This window comes from Scyliorhinus torazame, chromosome 17, assembly GCF_047496885.1.
Source record: "Scyliorhinus torazame isolate Kashiwa2021f chromosome 17, sScyTor2.1, whole genome shotgun sequence".
NCBI classification, from domain to species: Eukaryota; Metazoa; Chordata; class Chondrichthyes; order Carcharhiniformes; family Scyliorhinidae; genus Scyliorhinus; species Scyliorhinus torazame.
In genome coordinates, this window is record NC_092723.1 from 74,581,688 (window position 1) to 74,605,486 (window position 23,799).

At 57.7% G+C, this 23,799-nt stretch overlaps 1 protein-coding gene across 1 annotated transcript in view; it reads left to right on the plus strand.

Annotated features, from left to right (window-relative positions):
- The window catches only part of sycp1 (synaptonemal complex protein 1), a 755,262-nt gene that overhangs the window by 432,008 nt on the left and 299,455 nt on the right, over nucleotides 1-23,799 (plus strand). The window contains exon 18 of the mRNA XM_072479793.1: nucleotides 13,100-13,203. Coding sequence (XP_072335894.1) covers nucleotides 13,100-13,203 — 104 coding nt within the window. The remainder of the gene's footprint in view (nucleotides 1-13,099; nucleotides 13,204-23,799) is intronic.

The window sequence follows — 23,799 nt, forward strand, 5'->3', positions numbered from 1 at the left end:
CTTATGGGAGGTCCTGGGGCGGTTTGGGTTTGGGCAGGGATTTGTGGATTGGGTTTGGTTGCTATACCAGGCACCGGTGGCAAGTGTGCAGACGAATCGGGTGTGATCGGACTACTTCAGGTTGTACCGGGGGACAAGGCAGGGATGTCCACTTTCCCCACTGTTATTTGCCTTGGCTAGAGAGTCATTGGCCTTGAGAGTGCCGAGGGTCTGGATGGGATAGTATGGAGGGGAGTGGAACACAGGGCCTTGCTCTACATGGACGATTTGCTGCTGTACATATCGAACCCGCTGGGGGGAATTGGAGGGATTATGGGGATGTTAGAGGAATTTGGCTGTTTTTTGGGATACAAATTGAATATGGGTAAGAGTGAGGTCTTTGCGATCCAGATGAAGGGGCAGGAGAAGAGACTGGGTGAGAAGCCGATCAAGGTGGTGGGAGGGAGGTTTTGATATTTGGGTACCCAGGTGGCGCGGGAGTGGGAGCAGCTGCATAAACTGAATTGGCGGCGACTGGTAGAACAGATGAGGGGGGACCTTCGGAGGTGGGATGCGCTCCCATTGTCATTGGCGGGGCTGTTACAGACAGCTAAAATGACGGTCCTCCTGAGTTTTTGTTTGCTTTCCAGAGTCTCCCAATTTTTATTCCCAAGGCGTTCTTTTAAAAGGTGAATGCAGAGATCTCGGGATTTGTTTGGGCGGGTAAAACACAGCGGGTGAAAAGGTGCTGCTGGAGCAGGGGCATGGGGAGGGGGGGGGCTGCCCCCCCCCCCCCCCCCCCCGAATTTTATTAACTACTACTGGGCGGCGAACATTGCGATGGTCAGGTAGTGGGGGAGGGGTCGGTATGGGAGTGAGTGGAGGCGGTCTCATATAAGGACATCAGTCTGGGGCATTGTTGATGGCACCTCTGCCATTCTTGCCAGCTTGGTGCTCCACAAGTAGTGGAAGCCCTAAGGGCATGGGGACAGTGGAGGCAGCAAATGGGATTAGAGGGGGTATCGGTGTGGGCGCCAATATGTGATAACCACCGGTTCGCTTCAGGGGGGTTGGGCAGGGGGTTGTGGAGGTGGTTGCGGGCAGGGATCGAGAGATTTGGGCATCTCTTTATTGATGAGGGTTTCCTGAGCCTGGAAGAGCTGGTGGAGGAGTTTGAGTTGCCAGGGGGGAATGAGGGATTTTGTGCGGAGGCAGGTTTCGACCTTCCCGCGTTTGCAGTCCCAGGGGCTACAGGATAAGGTGGTGTCGAGAACAGGAGTAGAAAAGGGGAAAGTCTCAGAGATCTATAAGGAGCTGATGGAGTGGGAGGGAGCCCCGATAGGGGAGGTGAAGAGAAAGTGGGAAGAAGAGCTGAATGGGGAGTTGGAGGCCGGTTTATGGAAGGAGGACCTGAGGAGAGTTAATGCATCCTTGCTCAGCCTGATACAGTTTAATGCGCCAGGCTCAGCCTGATACAGTTTAAGGTGTGTCATGTGAGAGTACCCTTAAGAAATGGGTGTTTGTCAAATAGCTGCAGTGATATCAGAGAGTGGGTGGAGCTGGGCTGTCTGTCTGCTTTCACTTTCGCTTTGAACAAAAGCTGGTGTGTGTCTGTCAGTTTTAGTTTTGTTTTCAGAGCTGGATAGCTGCAAGCAAAGCAAGCAGCTGCATAAGGATTTCTCTCTGCAATCTAAAGACTCTCCAGATCATTTGAGGATTTCAAAGTGATAACTGCTCTCAGAGAATTTGAATCTGGTCTCTGTATTAAAGATGGTATTTGGCTTATGGATGTTGTAAGGAAAGATTAAGGGTTACTTATAGAATATTGTATCTGTGGGGATTATTGGTGTTGATAGTTGTTAAGATTTTACTGTGGGTTTATAAAGTGTTAACTGGATTTCATAGAATAAACGTTTTTGTTAAAACATACTTTTAGTTCTCTGTTGCATCACACCTGTAAAGTGGGCCCTTGTGCTCCCCATAACCACAATCTATTCAAAGTTATGGGTCAGGTGAACTCCATGATACACTTTGGGGTTCTCTAAACCCTGGCCCGTAATAGGTGCTTCTTAGGACACACATGACTGTGGCCCAGATGAGCAGATTCTTTGAGGAGGTGGAAGATAGGTGTGGGCTCTGTATGGAGGGTCCTGCTAACCATGTCCATACGTTTTGGGTGTATCCGAAGTTGAGGGGGTTCTGGCAGGGGTTTGCTGATGTCATATCAGAGGGCTTATAATTGAGGGTGGTTTTGAGTCTAGAGATGGCGATCTTCGGTTTGTCGGAAGACCAGGGAGCCCAGGGGGTGAGAGAGGCCGATGTTCTGGCCTTTGCCTCCCCGTTTGCCTGGAGATGGATCTTACTAGGTTGGAGGGACTTGGAGCCCCCAAAGCCTGGGGGTGTGGGTTAGTGGCATAGTGAGGTTTCTCAGACTCGAAAGGGAAGGCACGGTAGAGATGAGTAAGGATAGGAGAGCCAACGGAGTGGTGGTTGGGGAAGTTTGCACTGTTTGTGTAAGCCATGTTGGCTGGGGTTTGTTGATTATATAATTTAGTTTCTGGTTTTGTTGAAATTTGATGTTTAAAATTGTTAAAATTATAAATGCCTCAATAAAATATTTTCTAAAAGAAAAGACCCTCAGCTATGGCCATCACCGACTCTGACATCTTGGACCTGCACTAATGGTGCCGACGTCATGCACCAAGCTCTCCACTGCAGTTGCCACCCTAGCAGTGCCACGCATTGCCGGCGACACCCCCTGTGTAGCTATTGGGACTCCTATAATCGGTATGGAGTGTCTCTGCCATCTCCCTTTGAATGCTCCCTAACCCTGTCCATACCTTCTGCATCAGGCTGGGGCCCAGCTGGGTGCTGGGATGCAGCAGACCTCCGACTGCTGGCTCGCCTGCCTCCACCTGATATACATCAGCAGCAGTGTGGTGCTCACCAGATTGTGCCCATAAGCCTGACCACTAACATGGCCCAGCAAGGTGCGCGTATCTGTGCTGGTGGAGAGTGGGGGTGACAGCTGTGCCGTGTCTATTACAGTGGCATCCTCGGAGCTCTCCTTCGAGGTGGTTTCCAGGGAAGATGGAGAGGGTGCTGCTGGGGATGGGTCGGTGACATTGGCAGGAGAACCTGTGGGTCAGTGGAAGGGATGGGTCAATCACGTCGGTGGAGGCTGTCCTTGGCCACCCCAGTCACCTCCAGGGCACACTCCTTTCATAGAATCTTTCATAGAATTACAGTGCAGAAGGAGGCCATTCGGCCCATCGAGCCTGCACCGGCTCTTAGAAAGAGCACCCTACCGAGGCGCACACCACCCTATCCCCATAACCTAGTAACCCCACTCAATCAACCCTAAGGGCAATTTTGGACACTGAGGGCAATTTAGCATGGCCAATCCATCTAACCTGCACGTCTTTGGATTGTGGGAGGAAACCAGAGCACACGGAGGAAACCCACGCACACACGGGGAGAACGTTCAGACTCCACACAGACAGTGACCCAGCCGGGAATCGAACCTGGGACCCTGGAGCTGTGAAGCAATTATGCTAACCACTATGCTACCGTGCTGCCCATGCTCTATGGTGGTGAGGATTCTTATGTCCTGCACGCCACCCCAGTCACCTCCAGGGCACACTCCTCTATGGTGGTGAGGATTCTTATGTCCTGCACGCCACCGCCAGTCAGAGCCCTCACCTGGCGATTTTGGGAGAGCTTTTCCTGAAGAGACACAGAGAGGGCATCATTAGCCACGCGTGTGGTTCATGAAGGGGGAAGGGTTGAAGGGCGATGGGGGTAGGCACTCCCTTGAGGGCAGAAACGTCTCTGGGGGCATTGGTGTCCACTCACATGTGCTGCCCGGTTTAGATCATTGACCTTCCTGCACTGGAGGCCAGTCCTGGTCACGCTCCCCGAGCTCACTGCCGCCGCCACCACATCCCAGGCAGCATTGGCTGCCCTATGGCTTACCCTCCTTGACTTGTGGGGGAACCAGACATCCCTCCTGGTCTCCACGACGTCTAGCAGCCTCCCCAGGTCAGCGTCACCGAATCTTGAGGCTGGTATCTGTTATATTACCTTTGATGATAATATGTCATTGTTGTTTGCCTTTTGATCCAGAATGGTCCGTTGAGTTGATGACAAAGAAACCACCAATCATTATTTGTTGGATAATGATTAATTAAATGAAGTTCGCACACACAACTGAGCTATAATTAATAATAAAGTAAAATAGATTCTGTTTAGCAGTAATCAATAATCCAGTAGTCACTAATGATATCCTCGTGTTGACTCTCTAATCTAATCTACTCTTTGTGCTGTTCTCAGGCTTTCTCCTTCGCTCACTATCCAGTAACTACCCAGCATTCCCTGAGGTCTGATATTTGTACTGAGAACTGGTGGTGCCCTCTAGTTTGAATTACAATGAGTTGTAATAATTAACCCTTCACTAACTTGTCTATCTACATATCATTACAGTCTCCTCAGCGCCATTGCTGCGAGCTGGGTGGGGTTGGCTGAGCAACTGCAGCTTAAGTGCTGCTCAACCTTGTTAGTTGGGAGCTGGCGAGCACAGTGCTGGCGAATCAGCTGGCGAGCCTTCATTTGGGGGCAGAAGCCCATGAGGTCTCATTAAGTGGACCAATTGACATTGAATAGCATTACTGGCCGAGCGCCGGGAAGCGCGTGGCAATTCCTGCTCGCTACAACACTTTCCGGAGAATCGCGCCCTAAGTTTAAATACATAGAATTATTAAATAGAAACTGGACATTCGACTCAACCGGTCCATGCAAGTAATATTTTTCCAGTTAATGGATCTCTCTGTCTATTCGGAACCCTGGATATCCGTTATCCCTTCTCAGTTCCCAAATAACAGAGGTCAAGTCTGTGCTTTTTGACAAAGTCCACTGGAAGTTTATTAGTCACCTGTAGTGCCCACTGGTAACTTTATTTTCAAGACAATATTAAGTGACTTCCGACTAGCCCTTTAGCAAGTTAGTCAGATTGATTGTTTTTAGCGAACACAGTGGCTGAATTTTAAAATACAGATTGTGGTAATTCTTCAAATTATAATACACTGTATAAAATGACTGAGTGATTTAAACAATAGAAAGATGGCGATTTAGCAAAAGCAGCAAGGAAATAGGTTTTAGAAAAAGATAAATTGATTCCAGAATGGATTTTTCATCCCAACACGTGTTTCTTAAGGAGATTATTATCTTCAGGTCTTGCCTTCGTAACTGCTGTGAATGGCTTTAACTAATTCATAATTCACTCAATTCGGTCAAACTGTCTGTCTGTCAATTTAAAAGAGATATGTAGTTAAGTATATTGGTACAAAGTTTTCCATACCACCGCCTGCCAATTTTCCAACTTATCCACAAATGCATCTAGACATTATCGGATAAACACAGGGCGCGATTCTCCACTCCCGCGCCGGTTGGGAGAATTGCCTGGGCCGCCAAATTTTCCCGCGACGCCGGTCCGATGCCCTCCCGCGATTCTCCCAAGCGGCGAGAATGGCCCCGTCGAGTTCTGCGCTGCGCAGGCCGGAGAATCGCCTGAGTCACCCAAAATGGCGATTCTCCGGCACCCCTGCTATTCTCAGGGCCGGATGGGCCGAAGTCCCGACGGCGTGACCCCAGTTCACGCCGTCGCCGTTCACACCTGCTTTTTAAAGTTGTCAGCCAGTCGTGCTGGAGGAGGTGAGCGGACTGTTCTGCAGCTCCGGGAGACCGGGTCGGCTTACCCGAGAAGGCTGCGGCCAAAGGGGGGGGGGGGGGGTGGGGGGGGTGGGAGAGTGTGCAGGTGGGAGGGGGGGGGGTTGGGAGAGTGCAGGTGGGAGGGGGGGGTGGTGAGGGAAAGTGTGCAGGTGGGAGGGGGGGGGGATGAGGGAAAGTTTGCAGGTGGGAGGGGGGATGAGGGAGAGTGTGCAGGTGGGAGGGGGGGATGAGTGAGAGTGTGCAGATGGGAGGGGGGGATGAGGGAGAGTGTGCAGGTGGGAGGGGGGATGAGGGAGAGTGTGCAGGTGGGAGGGGGGGATGAGGGAGAGTGCAGGTGGGGGGGGGGATGCGGGAGAGTGTGCAGGTGGGAGGGGGGGATGTGGGAGAGTGCAGGTGGGAGGGGGGGGATGAGGGAGCGGCGTGCAGGTTGGAGACTCGTGATGAGTGGATGGTATCGTCCATCCGCGGATGCCACATGTCAGCCGCCCTGATATGGCAGGACGGTGACAAGGACACGGCCGCAGGTTGTGTGTGGCTGATGGGCACAGGTGAGTGGCACACTGGTGAGCAGTACGGTGTGGACTGACCGTTGGGCGCAGACAGTGACCAGGTGTTAGGCTGGCTGCGTGTCTGCAGCGCGACCATGCCACCGGGACACACAGGGATCCCATGCAACCTGGCTGGCGAGGTGTGGAAGAACCTTGGTGTAACATGTCGTATCTCTGCCCCCACCACCCTCCTGCAGGTCACCATGTATGCCAACCAGACAGCGATGTTTACTGCCGTGGTTGGAGCCACAGCTCTGGAGTTTGCCATCCGGCAGCATAGAGTCCGACGGCCTACAGTGGCTGCAGATGCAGCGGTTGCCGGTGCAGCAGAGGGGATGGCTGCGGAGTGGCCCGTTGTCGACGCGCAGGCCGCAGGCACTCAGGACCCGAATGTACAGGGGGATGCCGAGGGGAACATTGACCGCCAGACGGCGAGGAATGCAGAGGAAGTGCTTGGGGGGGAGCAGGAGGAGGAGCAGGTGGAGCAGGAGGTTCCACTGATGGTGGTGCCAGGGCACGACAGGCGTCCAGCAAGGCCGAGGGTGTACCGTGACAGAATGTCGTTCGAGGCCCTAACGGACATCACATGCAGGAGGAGACTACGGTTGAGCAGGGAGACGGTCACACATATATGCCAGCTCGTGGAGCACCTCGCACCACGTGGAATGGGAGGAGGACACGCGATACCAGTCTCCGTCAAGGTGACGGTGGCCCTAAACTTTTATGCGACCGGTTCCTTCCAGGCGCCGAGCGGGGACCTATCCAGGATATCACAGGCATCGGTCCACAGGTGCATCAGGGCCATCACCGACGCCCTGTACGCCATCGCGGACAGGTACATTCAATTCCCCAAGGAACAAGCACAGCAGGAAGCACGGGCACGTGGATTCGCCAAGGTGGCCGGGATACCGATGGTCCAGGGTGTCATTGATGGTGTGCACGTCCCCATGCGCCCACCTGCAGACAACAGGGAAGTGTTCATGAACAGAAAGGGCGCATACTCCATCAACATTCAGGTGGTGTGCGACCCCCACATGAAGATCATGCACGTGTGTGCACAGTACTCCGGCAGTGTGCATGACGCCTACATTCTGGCACAGTCGTTCATCCCCGCAATGTTCGGTGGATGCCTCCCCCCCCCCCCCCCCGACTGAGGGGCTGGTTGCTGGGCGACAAGGGCTATCCATTGAGGTCATGGCTGCTGATGCCAATACGGAGGCCTCACACCAACGCGGAGAGCCTATACAACGAGGCACATGCAGCAACCAGGGGTGTGGTGGACCGGTGCTTCGGGCTGCTGAAGATGCGCTTCAGATGCCTGGACCGATCAGGAGGGGCCCTGCAGTACCAACCCGACAGGGTCGGCCACATGGTTGTGGTCTGCTGTGCGCTGCACAACATTGCCATGCAGAGGGGAGATGACTTGGTGGAGGAGTCGGAGGGAGGACCCAACGGCACCGGAGCCAACGCAAACGAGGGGGATGGGGAAGAGGAGGATGCGGAGGATGAGGATGATGGCGCGCATCAGGGTGGGGGGAGGGGCGGAGGACACAGACACTGCCCGGCTGCTCGTTACGTCCAGGAGGCTGCACGCGACGCGTTGGTGGCCTCACGGTTCACGCACTGTGGGGGTGGGATTCGCTGAACACTGCCACTTGCACCGTCACTCCTGTACATGGGCACCACACAGCAGCACCCACCCCCCCGCACCGCGTTCACGGCTACAATTACACATCACCTTACCACTGCGGCACTGCAGGATTGCACAACATTGATGATTGGGTAAGCGGGTTTGAACAGTGCCATGTGGAATGATGACAGCCCGCTATGCGATGAGCTGTGTGCTCAGATTCGCCAGCCGAGGTCTGACTCATGGCTATAGCTGAACCATGCACTCCGGTGGTCACAGCCTTCGTGATGGATATTTCACCACATGCCCGTGGGGTGGCTGGCGTCGGTGTACCGAGGACAACGGTGTCCGATTATGGGAGGCAGGGGGTAAAAGGGTCAGCACATCCGGAACAGACCTTGAAGGGCTCGTATACCACTACGCCAATCGGGCACCCCCACGAGCCTCCTGGCACCGGACATAGCACATAGTCTTACAAGTCAAATTCAACAGTGAGTTTATTTGTGTGGTTAACATAGTTGCCCTACCCACTACAACTAGACTGTGCCCTGCACCCGTGCCAACTTCTTACGTGCCTAACGTCTTTGCCTTACGGGCCCTACCACTACCTCTAGGTGTGTTCCCAGATGGTACAGCAGGAGTGGAGGCGGACTGCTGAGAATCACGCCCTTTGACATGGCTCCCCGTCGGCACGCGTTTCCTGGGGCGGCCCGGCTTCGATGGGCCAGGCTGCTCGGTGGGTGTGCTGGATGGTGTGGTGTCACCCTGACTTGGCCGCTCCCCACCAGATGCGCCAGAGATGGAACGGGGGGAGGCCGAGTGTACCGGGACGTCCCTTGATGAAGCTACCGGGACGGGCCCCAGAACCTCCTCCTCCCTCGGGGAGCTCGGTGGCCCCCGGACCTCACTGTGGGACGGAGATGCGCTCGGAGACATGCCCCGTCGAAACACCGACACCTGGCACTGCCAGTCCTGGAGGCCTGCAGCGGTATCGACCATGGTCCGATTGTTTGCCGAGACGGAGCCTAGGTAGTGCCACATTCCTGCCAAGGACTGTGCGATTTCGACCTGTGATAGCGCGACGCCATCCATCACGTGCGCCAGGCGGTCAATGCTCTCCGCGACCGACTGCTGGGACTGTGCCATCGCTTGCTGGGACCGGGCCATGGCTTGGTGAGACTCAGCCAGGGCCCCGAGAGCGGCGGCAATGTCCTGCTGGCCACGTGAGATGGCTGCCTGTGAGAGGGCAGCCCTCTCCTGGGCCATGGATGACGCGTGCACGTTAAGCCCAACGCCTTGCAGAACCTGACCCATGGCCGAAACCCTTTCACCCATTGCCTCCACCGCGGACGCCACCCGTGTGGTGTCGGCCTGGGTGGCTGCGCTGAGCGGCACCACTCCCTGCTCCTGGACGCGGATAGACTCCTCCAACTGCGTGTGCAGGTCCTGGAAGATGGCCCTCATCCCGTTATTCAGTCCCTGGGTGTGCACGTGCATTGGTTGTCCGGGTGGGTCAATTACATCCAGGAACCCGGGAACCGTCTGGGTGGCAGCTGGTTGCTGGGCCTGGGCTGCCCTCTGACCGTTCAGCCCCTCGGCTGCTCCAAACTCCACCTGCTGTACCGGCTCGGCTGTGGGGTGCGCACCAGACAGTGACTCGGGAGCCTCATCACCTATATGCCCAACCGAGGTGGGTGTCTCTGTGATGGTGAATGGTGTGGGAGACAGCAGTGCCGCAAGCTCAAGGTCATCATCCGTCAGGAAGTCTGGTGTGTACTGGTCCCCCTCATGGCCCGGCACAAGCTCCATGCGGGCCATGTCGTCTTGACCTCCAGGTGGATCCAGCAGGTGTGTGGCCGTGATGTGCGCTTCGACATGACTGTCCACCCTGTGCCCCTCACTAATGTCTGTCTCGGTGGTCTGAGCGTCCCGGACCTGCGTCCCAGACTGAGAGGTCTGCCCTCCTGTCCGACCGACTGCCTACCTCTGACGTGCATCCCTGGGTGCAGTTGCGGTTGGCGATGTTACGCTGTTTCTTGGGCGAGACGTCCCTCAAGGTTCGTCGGGTGGCCCTGGGGAACATAAAGATTCGGGGTTCGTTAGACACGGTGGCCTGGGTGTATGGTGGTGGTGGGTGCACAGTGTGAGGGGGGAGGGGATCGGGGGTGCAGTGGCCAGAGTGTGAGGGGGGGATGAGACCGGGGGTGCAGTGGCCAGAGTGTGATGGGGGATGGGATTGAGGGTGCAGTGGTCAGAGTGTGAGGGGGGGATGGGATCGGGGGTGCAGTGGCCAGAGTGTGAAGGGGGATGGGATCGAGGGTGCAGTGGCCAGAGTGTGAGGGGGGATGGGATCGAGGGTGCAGTGGCCAGAGTGTGAGGGGGGATGGGATCGGGGGTGCAGTGGCCAGAGTGTGAGGTGGGATGGGATCGGGGGTGCAGTGGCCAGAGTGTGAGGGGGGCGATGACGGGTTGGGGGTGGGGAGGACAGGGTTATCTCACTTGCTTCTGCGCCTCCGACCTGGCATGGCGCGACCTCCCAGGTGGCGGATACCCCAGCGAGGTCCAGGGCCCTCTGCTCGTGAACGGTTAGGGGGTGCAGGACAGGAGAACCCCCTCCGGTTCTCATGCGCTCATGCTGGTTGTGGGCTGTCTTGTCCTGGGGGGTGGGGTTGGCTAAAGCATCACTCTCAGGCGGGTATCATCAGGGCATGCAGATATAGACTACATTGTTGCTGATTCAGGAGACAGCACGCCATGGCTTCGCTCCAGGGGGTTCCCGGGGCTCATGTGGGTCGAGTAGATAGTTGGGCACCGTGACCCCCCCCCAACCCCCCCCCTGACCCTCCACCACCACCGCCCCTGATGCCCCCCCCCACCACTGCCCCTGATGCCCCAATCCCCCCCAACACTCTCAACCCCCCCTGACCCCCACCCCACTCCCCCCCCCCCCCGCCCCCGTGCCGGGGGGGGGAGGCCTGGGGGCACCCTCATGGCACTTACCCTGGCAGCCCAGGTGAGGTTGTGCAGCTTCTTGCGACACTGCTCCCCCGTCCGGGTGGTCTGCCCCACAGCACTGACTGCGCTCCCAACCTCACGCCAGCCGCGCCTCACCGCGGTGGATGGCTGGCGATGCCCACGTCTTGGGCAGAGGTTGTCCCTTCTCTGTTCGACCTCACCCACCAGGGTGTCCAGGTCCGTGTCCCGGAATCTCGGTGCGGCTGTTCGGGGCTCAGCCATCTCCTCTCTTCACCTCCGGGTCCTCTGTGTGCGGATCACGCCATATATGACGCAGCGGGCGTCGTGCGGTGACGACGTGGCCTTCGCGACACGCGGCCAGACGCGGCCCCGATTCTAGCCCATTTTCGGGCCCTGAATCGGTCGGGATCGGGGCCGTTTCGCGCCGTCGTGAACCTCGACGGCGTTCACGACGGCATGGCCACTTCGGCACGGGAGTGGAGAATCGCGCCCACAGTTTTTGCTGAGAAAGTATGTCTCTGGACTGGCTGTTTCCACAGAAATGGAACTGCCCATTCTTTCACACAATGGGGCCTTTCAGCTAGCTGACGTCACTGTTCCTTCAGTCTCTAGTAAGTCTCAATCAATTTGCAGCTATTCGGCTTTCCTCACTCCAGGTTAATATGATTTAGTTAATTACTCTTAATGAGTTCTCAATTAAACCTTTTACCGATATCATCTATAGGTAACTAGAAAGCCAATTTCAAACAGTCTCCTCCGATCTTTCCTCAACTAAACTTATCATTGTAACCTTCTGTTCCCTTCTTCCTCGTATACATCTGTACTATATCCTTCAACCACTCCGTGTAGTTCTATATACTAATCACTCTTGTCCTCACTGATTCACACTGACTCCTTGTTTCCCCAACAGAGTAATTTAAAAACCTTGGGCGAAATTCTCCGGAAACGGCGCGATGTCCGCCGACTGGCGTCCAAAACGGCGCAAATCAGACGGGCATCGCACCGCCCCAAAGGTGCGGAATGCTCCGCATCTTTGGGGGCCGAGCCCCAACCTTGAGGGGCTAGGTCGGCGCCGGACGAATTTCCGCCCCGCCAGCTGGCGGAAAAGGCCTTTGGTGCCCCGCCAGCTGGCGCGGAAATGACATCTCCGGGCGGCGCATGCGCGGGAGCTTAAGTGGCCGCTGACAGCTTCCCACGCATGCACAGTGAAGGGAGTCTCTTCTGCCTCCGCCATGGTGGAGACCGTGGCAGAGGGGGAAGAGAAAGAGTGCCCCCACGGCACAGGCCCGCCCGCGGATCGGTGGGCCCCGATCGCGGGCCAGGCCACCGTGGAGGCACCCCCCGGGGCCAGATCGCCCCGCGCCCCCCCCAGGACCCCGGAACCCGCCCGCGCCGCCTTGTCCCGCCGGTAAGGTAGGTGGTTTAATTTACGCCGGCGGGACAGGCATTTTAGTGGCGGGACTTCGGCCCATCCGGAGAATCGAGCGGGGGGGGCCGCCAACTGGCGCGGCGCGATTCCCGCCTCCGCCGAATCTCTGCTGCCGGAGACTTCGGCAACCGGCGGGGGTGGGATTCATGCCAGCCCCCGGTGATTCTCCGACCCGGCGGGGGGTCGGAGAATCTCGCCCCTTGTTCTCATCTTAAACTTGCTGATGGCCTCACCCTATCTGATTATGCAGCTTCCTCCAGTTATAGATTTGGACTTGCACGATTTGGTTTTCCTATGTGGCTTTCCTCGTCCATTTCTACATTTGTTTATTTTTGCTTCCCTCATATTTTATAATGTTTTTAAGACTTATTTCTCAGTGTAAATATGTAATAAGACCATAAGACATAGTAGCAGAATCAGGCCACTCAGCCCATTGAATCTGCTCCACCATTCAATTATGGCTGATATTTTTCTCATCCCCATTCTCCTGCCTTCTCCCACAACCCCTGATCCCCCTTATTAGTCAAGAACCTATCTATCTCTATCTTAAAGACACTCTGTGATTTAGCCTCCACATCCTTCTGCGGCAAAGAGTTCCACAGATTCACCATACTCTGGCTGAAGAAATTCCTCCTCATAATATGGAAGTTTGGTCTTAAAAACAGATCCCAAGGCCAGAACTTCTCAATCTACTTCTCAGACTGAATTCTGTGTACTTGTTATTTTCATTTTAATGGTTGAGTAATTGCATATAATTATTACTGATGTTTATAATTAAATTTTATTGATATTCTTCATATCTTTTCTTAGAGTGCAATTTCAGAGATGGAAGGACAAATAATTAATTCACTTTCAATAGAGAGGAAATGTTTTGAAAAAATGAACAGCTTGACGGCTGGGATTGAAGAAGAAAGGTAAATTCTGTTAATGAGTATAGGTGAAAAGTTAATTTGATGTTATTTGAGTTATGGGCCACGAAATCCTGTTGCACCCAGTGGGAGATACCATAAATTGCATAACCCTGCTCCTGTTTACTGAGACAGCATACAGTATTCATGCTGCCTGATAATTTTAATGATGTAGGCATGTATTCTCAAAATACTAATTTGTTGCATATCTGCTAGTGAGGGAGGAATTTTGGCATTTACAATGCCACTTTAAGTCAGCCAATACCCGATAAAGGTGTAGTGCCCTTTTCCTACCAACAGCAGGAAAAGATGTTTACGAGCAGCAATTTGATTGAAGCAAATGCTGAGCGAACTCAAACAGCTGGATTTTCATGTTTGAGTTGGAAATCAAGCGTCTGGAAATTTCCTGACATCATGGGCGAAATTCTCCGTTATCGGCGGAAACTCCGCCGATCGGCGCAAAAAACGGCGCAAATCCCACTTGCGTCACGTCATAAAAATGGGCCGATAGTCTGCGGCCCGAAATGGGCTAGCAGCGACGTAACGGGATCGGCGCTTGCGCAGTGGTTCACGCCGTGCAGCGTCATACGCGCTGCACGGCGTGACGGCTCATAAGGCCGCGCAGCTCCCCCCCACCCGACCGGAACAGCCGACCGCAACACCCGACTTGATGGCTGGCCGTCGCTCAGCCCCGAGGTTCGAGTCACGCGATGTGGAGGCGCTCCTGGACGCGGTGGAGCAGAGGAGGGACGCCCTGTATCCCGGGCACGGCCGCAGAGTTGCCCCACGCCACAGCCGGCGTCTGTGGAGGGAGGTGGCAGAGGCCGTCACCGCTGTGGCCCTAACACCACGGACAGGCACCCAGTGCCACAAGAAGGTGAACGACCTCGTCAGAGCAGGCAGGGTGAGCGTCCCCCATATCCCCCATATCCCCTCTCCCCCAAATCCCCCCCCTCCCCCATATCCCCCCTCCCCCATATCCCCCCCTCCCCCATATCCCCCCTCCCCCATATCCCCCATATTCCCCATATCCCCCCTCCCCCATATCCCCCCTCCACCATATCCCCCATATTCCCCCCTCCCCCATATCCCCCCTCCCCCATATCCCCCATATCCCCCCTCCCCCATATTCCCCATATCCCCCCCTCCCCCATATCCCCCCTCCCACATATTCCCCCTCCCCCATATCCCCCATATTCCCCCCTCCCCCATATCCCCCCTCCCCCATATCCCCCCTCCCCCATATCCCCCCTCCCCATATCCCCCCTCCCCCATATCCCCCATATGCCCCCTCCCCCATATCCCCCATATTCCCCCCTCCCCCATATCCCCCCTCCCCCATATCCCCCCTCCCCCATATCCCCCCTCCCCCATATCGCCCATATTCCCCCCTCCCCATATCCCCCCCTCCCCCATATCCCCCCTCCCCCATATCCCCCATATCCCCCCTCCCCCATATCCCCCCTCCCCCATATCCCCCATATCCCCCCTCCCCCATATCCCCCATATTCCCTCCTCCCCCATATCCCCCCTCCCCCATATCCCCCCTCCCCCATATCCCCCCTCCCCCATATCCCCCATATTCCCCATATCCCCCCTCCCCCATATCCCCCATATTCCCCATATCCCCCCTCCCCCATATCCCCCCTCCACCATATCCCCCATATTCCCCCCTCCCCCATATCCCCCATATCCCCCTCCCCCATATCCCCCATATCCCCCCTCCCCCATATTCCCCATATCCCCCCTCCCCCATATCCCCCCTCCCACATATCCTCCCTCCCCCATATCCCCCATATCCCCCCTCCCCCATATCCCCCATATCCCCCCTCCCCCATATCCCCCCTCCACCATATCCCCCATATTCCCCCCTCCCCCATATCCCCCCTCCCCCATATCCCCATATCCCCCCTCCCCCATATCCCCCCTCCCCCATATCCCCCCTCCCCCATATCCCCCATATCCCCAAGTGAATCCAGCCCTAACCTTAACCTCTGCAATGCACGCGCAACCGATGGCGTGCATTCATATACCTGCCTAACACTGTTGCCTTTTACCCCTGCCACCACCCCCCCCCCCCCAGGAGAAGCGCGCACACAACAATAGGGAGCATGTGAGGACTGGAGGAGGGCCCGCTGATGAGAGGCCACTGACCGTACACGAGGAAAGGGCCCTGGAACTGGCTGGCGGACCTGAGGACCGGGAGGTTGCTGATGCAGAGGTCGGGGCCCCACGAGCAAGTGAGCCACCAACAGCCCGTCCCCATATCCCCCCTCCCCTATATCCCCCTCTCCCGTATCACCTGATCACTGCCTGATGTCTAACCATGCATGCTTCATTGTGTATCGCAGGACCAAACGTCCAGGCACCCATCCCCGCAGATGCAGACCGCCCGCAGGATGCCCCTCGGAGACCACAGGAGACGGAGAGACCCGCACCCTCCAGCATGCGACGCCCGCAGGATGCCCCTCCGAGACCACGGGAGACGGAGAGACCCGCACCCTCCAGCATGCGACGCCCGCAGGATGCCCCTTGGAGACCACGGGAGACGGAGAGACCCGAACCCTCCAGCATGCGACGCCCGCAGGATGCCCCTCGGAGACCACGGGAGACGGAGAGACCCGAACCCTCCAGCATGCGACGCCCGCAGGATGCCCCTCGGAGACCACGGGAGACGGAGAGACCTGGAGCAACAGGGAGACGACACCCCCGTCACGTGCGGGAGCGACCACCCAGCGATGAGGGGGGCAGCCACAGGCCCCCGTCACATCCGAGCCAGGACACCACTACCCAGGACACCACTATCCAGGACACCCCTACCCGGGACACCACTACCCAGGACACCCCTACCCGGGACACCACTACCCAGGACAGCACTACCCGGGACACCCCTACCCGGGACAGCACTACCCGGGACAGCACTACCCAGGACACCCCTACCCGGGAAGACGAAATACCGGACAGTGACTCAGAGTGGATGGGTGGAGACGAACCCCCACCCCAAAGTGCCATGGACTCAGAGTGGGACGAAGAGCACGACACAACGCCACTGCTGTCACCAACACCCTCCACCATCGCAGAAACACTCACCACGGTTGGGCACTTTAGTGATGAGGCGTCTGGTACACTCACTGGTGCGCACAACACAGCCGTCCCGGTACAGCAGGTGGAGGTAGGAGCAGCAGAGGGACCGGGCGGTCGGAGGGCAGCCCAGGCCAAGCGAACATCTGCCGCCCAGATGGATCCCGGGTTCCTGCAGTTACCACACCCACACATAGATCCGATGCAACCACCGACACGGAGACGAGCGAATAGGGTGACGGGTGGCTTGCGGCGGCTGCGGTCGCAGGTGGAGGAGTCCACCCGCGTCCAGGAGCTGGGAGTGGTCCCGGTCATGCGTGCCACCCAGGCTGACACCGCACGGGTGGCGTCCGCGGTGGAGGCAATGGGTGCGACGGTGTCAGACATGGGGAACGGTTTGCGAGGCCTGGGGCCTTCCGTGCAGGCGGCGTCTGTGGCCCAGGAAATGGCTGCCCTCTCACAGGAGGCCATGAGCCAGTGCCAGCGCCAGATGGCAGAGGCGCTCAACGCCATAGCCCAGTCTCAGCAGGCCATGGCCCAGTCTCAGCAGGCCATAGCCCAGTCTCTGCAGGCCATGGCCCAGTCTCTGCAGGCCATGGCCCAGTCTCAGCAGGCCATCGCTGAGGGCATCGGCGCCAGTGGCCATGTGCGAGCTGGCGTCGCACTGTCGCAGACAGGGTTCGACAACCCCCTGGGCTCCATGGCTGCAAACCTGCAGACCCCTGTCGATACCAGCACGGGCCTCCAGGACTGGCAGCGCCAGATGTCGGGGGCGCGTCGGATGGCCAGTCCGTTCGCATCCCCCACCCATGTAGAGGCCTGGGGGCCATCGGGCACCCCGAGGGAGGAGGAGGTGGTGTGGTCCATCCCGGCTCCCTCTGTAGGGGAGGTCCCGGTACACCGCGACACCTCGGACTCCCCCCCTTCCGTCCCAGGTGCATCGGGTGGGCAACGGGCAGGACAGGCTGGCAGCTCGCCATCCCAGTCGCCCGGGCCGCAGCCTGGCCCATCTAGGCCAGGACGCCCCAGGAAACGGCCGCCAAAGGGATCCAGTGTCAGAGGGCAGGAATCACAGGAGTCCACCTCTCAGTTCTGCTGTACCGTCTGGGGAACCACGTAGACGTAGTCAAAGGGCCCGTAAGGCCAAACAATTAGACACTGAGTAAGTTGGCACGGGTGCAGGGCACAGATGAGTTTTAGGCGCTAGGGCACGTGCATGAACTCCTTTGGTTATTAAAGTCAATGTTACACCTACCGAAGCTGCCTTTGTGCTCTGTCCAAAGTGTGCGGGGGTGTCATGTACGTTGAGCGCAAGTGTGTGTGTGAGGGGTGGTCTTACCTCAGCCCCAGGTGAGTCTGCCCCCTTCCCCCTGGGCCGCCATCAACATCCCCCGGGCAGAGGACGGGACCGTGCGCTGCAGTGTCACAGCCGCATGCAGGGATGGTCCGGGTGGATGGTGGTACTGTGGCCATGGGTCAGACATAGTCCAACGATGTAGAGCCAGGAGCTCATCGGAGGCGGGTTGTCATCATTCTCCATGGCCTGCGATAGACACGCGTCCACCCGCAACTGGGTGAGCCCGGCCCGTTGTGCCGCCGGTGGATCGGCAATTGGGAGTGGGGGGGTGGTGTGCATGCGGGTGGGGTGTGTGGGGTTGGGGAGGGGGGTGAGGGTGCTGGGTGGGTGGATGGGTGGGGGGTGTGGGTGGTCGGCTGTTGTCATGGTGTGCGGTCTGTGGCCATACTACCCGATTCCCACGCCCATCTAGTCAGTGAAGCGGGCGTCTATCAGTCTGTCCCGTGCCCGCTGGGCCAGCCGGTAACGGTGGACAGCCACCCGTCTGTGTCTACCCCGTCTGCCCTGACCATTGCCCCCATCCCCCTCATCTGGGGAGGACTGCGCCTCTTCCTGCTGCTCCTCCACTCCGCCCTCCTCTGCCTGCGGCACATCGCCCCTCTGCTGGGCTATGTTGTGCAGGACGCAGCACACCACAATGATGCGGCCGACCCTATCTGACCGATACTGGAGGGCGCCCCCAGAGAGGTCCAGGCACCTGAAACGCATCTTCAGCACGCCAAAGCACCTCTCGATCACTCCCCTTGTCGCTACATGGGCATCATTGTAGCGGTTCTCCGCCTCATTGCGTGGCCTCCGTATAGGCGTCATCAGCCACGATCGCAATGGGTAGCCCCTGTCGCCCAGCAACCAGCCCCTCAGCCGGGGATGGCGTCCCTCGTACATGCCGGGGATGGATGACCGCGACAACACGAATGAGTCGTGTACACTGCCTGGGTAACGGGCGCAGACGTGCAGGATCATCATGCGGTGGTCGCAGACCACCTGTACGTTCATCGAATAGGTCCCCTTCCTATTAGTGAACACGGCCCTGTTATCTGCAGGTGGCCGCACGGCGACGTGCATCCCATCGATCGCGCCCTGGACCATGGGGAACCCGGCAATGGCAGAGAAGCCCACGGCCCGGGCATCTTGGCTGGCCCGGTCCACGGGGAAGCGGATGTAGCGGTGCGCCATGGCATAAAGGGCATCTGTCACTGCCCGGATGCACCGATGCACCGATGTCTGCGATATGCCGGACAGGTCCCCACTCGGTGCCTGGAATGACCCCGTTGCATAAAAGTTCAGGGCCACCGTAACCTTGACGGACACGGGGAGAGGGTGTCCCCCGCCAGTGCCACGCGGTGACAGGTGTGCCAGCAGGTGGCAGATGTGTGCCACGGTTTCCCGGCTCATCCGGAGTCTCCTCCTGCATTCCCGGTCCGTGAGGTCCTGGTATGACTGCCGGGGCCGGTACACACGGGGCGCCCTCGGGTGCCTCCGTTGCCGTGGGGCCGCGACGTCCTCCTCCCCCTCCTCGTCCTGTCGGTCAGGTGTCCCTCCAGCCTGGGCGGCTGCCGCCTGCCCCTCTGCGGCAGCCTGCGCCGCCTCTCTGGCACGCTCCTCCTCCTCCTCCTCCTCCTCATCCAGGGCAACATAGACATGAGCGGCTGCCACCACGGCGGCCAACATCGCTGGATGATCTGAAAACATGACGACCTGGTGGGGGGGAGGGGAACGACGACATGTCATCATTGCCCATATCCCCTCCTCCCCCCAGCCAGGTGGCATGGACCGCATGGGTCCAACTGTTGGAGGCTGGCACCTGGCCAGGTGGACCAACTCATTTGCCCTCCCATCACCCACCCCGGCACGGACCCCCCCCCCCCCCCCCCAACCTCCACCCCGGCACGGACCCCCTTCCCAACCTCCACCCCGGCACGGAACCCCTCCCCAACCCCCAACCTCCACCCCGGCACGGACCCCCTCCCCAACCTCCACCCCGGCACGGACCCCCTCCCCAACCCCCAACCTCCACCCCAGCACGGACCCCGCCCCCCCCAACCTCCACCCCGGCACGGACCCCCTCCCCAACCCCCAACCTCCACCCCAGCACGGACCCCCCCCCAACCTCCACCCCGGCACGGACCCCCCTCCCCAACCCCCAACCTCCACCCCGGCACGGACCCCCTCCCCAACCCCCAACCTCCACCCCAGCACGGACCCCCCCCCAACCTCCACCCCGGCACGGAACCCCTCCCCAACCCCCAACCTCCACCCCGGCACGGACCCCCTCCCCAACCTCCACCCCGGCACGGACCCCCTCCACAACCCCCAACCTCCACCCCGGCACGGACCCCCTCCCCAACCTCCACCCCGGCACGGACCCCCTCCACAACCCCCAACCTCCACCCCGGCACGGACCCCCTCCAAAACCTCCACCCCGGCACGGACCCCCTCCCCAACCTCCACCCCGGCACGGACCCCCCCCCAACCTCCACCCCGGCACGGACCCCCTCCCCAACCCCCAACCTCCACCCCGGCACGGACCCCCTCCCCAACCCCCAACCTCCACCCCAGCACGGACCCCCCCCCAACCTCCACCCCGGCACGGAACCCCTCCCCAACCCCCAACCTCCACCCCAGCACGGACCCCCCCCCCCCCCAATCTCCACTCCGGCACGGACCCCCTCCACAACCCCCAACCTCCACCCCGGCACGGACCCCCTCCCGGCACTCCCCCGGAGCCCAGCCTACTCTAACCACCCCCGCCCCCCCCCCCGCCGCACACACACACAAGCCGAGACACACCTCTCCTCAGGCAATCAGTCTGCGGCCACGCCATTTCCTGCCCAGAGCCAACCCCCCAGGCCGTCACTCACCTCCTCGCTGGTCGGCGTGAGCCTGGAGCACCGGGTCACGCCGATGAAAAGGAGGTTTGATTGACGTCGACGTGAACGGTCATCACGTCGACGGGACTTCGGCCCATCCGGAAGGGAGAATATCGGCAGGCCGAAAATCGGCTGCCTTGCGCAGACCCGTGACATTCTCCGCGGCAGCGGCGCCATTAACGCCCCGCCGACTTTTCTCCCTTCGGAGACTTCGGCGGGGGCGGGGGCGGGATTCACGGCGGCCAACGGCCATTCTCCGACCCGGCGGGGGGTCGGAGAATGACGCCCCATGTTCCCATCTCCTACCTGACAGTGCAGCCAACGTGACTTTCATCATGAGGAGGTCGGAATGGCCTGGAGGTGTTTCTGCTGTCTCCCTTGCTAGAATTGAGGGTGCAATCGTGGCGTTGGATCAGTGTCGGGAACATAGACAGGCCCATCCCATCTTGGGACCAATAAAAGGCCATCCATTGCCATCTTTGTGTCTCAAAAAGAACCTGAAGGCCTGTACTGAAACTTTTCATTAGTGTTGGAAGTGCTGGCTGAACTTCAGCCTGTGAGTACTTACTGTCATTGGTGGGGGATTTTTTGGAAATATTTTTATTGAAATTTTAACTTTTTATACAAAGTTACACAAAATGAAACAACCCATAAAAAACAGTAATAACCTCCCCACCGCCACCACCTCTCCCCATCACAATATATATTACCCCCCCCCCCCCCGCCGCACTCTCACCCTCCCTAATAGCTAACAGTGACCAACCCTTGAAAGTACATTATAATTGGCCCCCATCTACGGTAAATCCGGCCATCGACCCTCTTACGGTGAACTTGACCTTCTTGATGTGTAAAAACTCCATCAGGTCACCCAGCCACACCAAGGCGCTTGGCAGTGCAGTCGACCTCCAGCCTAAAAGGATCTGCCTCCTTGCCAAAAACGAGGCAAAGGCCTGAACATCTGCCCTGCCCTTAACTGGAGCTTTGGTATATATGAGACCCCAAAAATCGCAACCAGTGGGCATGGCTCTAACTCCATGTTCAGGACTGCCAACATGGTATAAAAAAGGATCTCCAGAAGCACACCAGATTTGAGCACAACCAGAACATGTCAGCATGGTGTGCCGGCCCCCTCGAACACCACCCCATCACAAAATCTGCTCATTCAAGCCTTTGCGAGTTTTAGCTGGATGAGACTCAGCCTCAAGACGAGGTTGTGGTACCTTCATTGCCTCGCTCCAAACCTCCTCCATCACAATTGACTCTATTATTTTTTTCAATAGGTATTTTATTCCAAACATGTTCAACATAGTAACACAGCCGTAACATCCAGCAGAGTATACAGTTTGTACATTTTCCCCTATTCCCCCTACCCCTGCGACAAACAACTCCTCAAATAAGTCATGAACGGCATCCACGGTACCTCAAAGCCCTCCTCCGACCCCCTGAGGGCAAATTTGATTTTCTCCAACCTGAGAAACTCGTACAAGTTTCCCAACTCCCAACGCGACCTCCAGCGGCATAGCCGACCTCCAATTCCAAAGTGTTCATCGCTGGGCAATCACAGAGGCAAAGGCCACAACATCGGCCCCCTTCCCCTCCAGCAGCTCCAGCACCTCAGACACCCCAGAGTCTGCCACCATAGGATCTGGCTTCATTTTAAACCCTACAACCCTCAATAGGTTCCTAAACCCCGCCTCCCAAAAGTTCTCCAACTCCTCACCCCTAAAAACATATGGGCATGGTTCGGCGGCCTCCACCCATACTTCTTGCACCCATCCACTACCTCCGGGAAAAACCCACCAATCCGAGCCCGGGTCATGTGGACCCTCTGCACCACCTTAAATTGTAGAAGACTCAACCTTGCCCAGGAGGAGGTTGAGTTCACTCGGCGCATTTCTTCTCACCAAAGCCTCCACCTTATCTCCCTCCCCAACTCCTCCCACTTCCGCTTGATCCTTTTCACCAAGGTCGTGCTCTGCTCTCCCAACCACCCATATATGTCCCCAATCCGACCATCACCCCCTTCATCCAGGAGCAACATTTTCTCCAAAAGCGTATATTCTGGTACCTGAGGGAACGAAGGCAGCTCCTTGCGTGCAAAGTCCCGCACCTGCCAGTATCTGAACTCACTCTTCCATGGTAGCTCAAATGTCTACGACCGCAGTTCCTCTCGCCCAGAAAACTTTCCCTCCACAAGCATGTCCCTGATCTGCACTAGCCATTCCTCCATCTCCTGCACATCCCATCCATCCCTCACGGCTCAAACCTATGACTCCCACACAGTGGAGTCATCACCAACATGTGCCCCAGTTTAAAGTGCCTCCTCAGCTAGTTCCAAATTTTTATGGATGACTCCACCTTCGGACTGCTTGTGTACTTTCTCAGGGCAAATGGCAGCGGGGCTGTCACAACTGCCCTCAGGCTCGTACTCTCGCAAGACTCCTCCTCTAACCTGACCCAGTCTGCCCCCACCATCATCTCGCCTTTTTCACATTCGCTGCCCAATAATAATGCAACAAATTCAGGAGCGCCAACCCCTCTTCCCACCTCTGCCTTTGTAAAAGAGTCCTATTAGCCCTAGGCACCTTCCTTACCCGCCCCACAAATTGAGATCAATGCATCTACCTTCCAAAAAAAAGCCTTGGGGAGGAAATTTGGGAGAGACTGAAACACAAACAGGAATCTTGGCAGTACCTTCGTCTTTACCTTCTTAACGTCCTCCACCAACCCTGTCAAGTTCCATCTATGCATCATGACCCACTCTTACGTTACCTGGATCCCCAAATACCAGAACCTCTCCCTCGCCACCTTAAATGGCTGAGCCTCCAGGTTCGACCCCCCATCCCAAAATGTTCACCGGGATCACCTCGCTTTTCCCAACATTAAATTTATAGCCCGAGAACGCCCCAAATCTCTCCAGTAAGCCCATGATTCTGCCATATTTCCTAACGGTTGTATCACGAACAAGCACCAGGTCATCAGCATACAACAACACCCGGTGCTCGCTACCCATCTCTTAATCCACCGCCACGCAGCTGAGGCCCGAAGTGCCATCGCGAAGGGCTCAATTGCCAGTGCAAACCCCCCCTCCCCATCCCACGCTCGGCCCTAATACAGTCCCTCATCAAAGGCCTTGAACACCTCATTTATCCTCTCTGGATCCGACACCTCTTAGCCCCCTTCCGCCTTCACCTGAAGGATTTCCCTTGACACTGCCTGTCGCTGCATCTGATGGGCCAACATGCGCTCGCCTTCTCCCCATACTCATATGACATCTCCAATGCCCACCGCAGC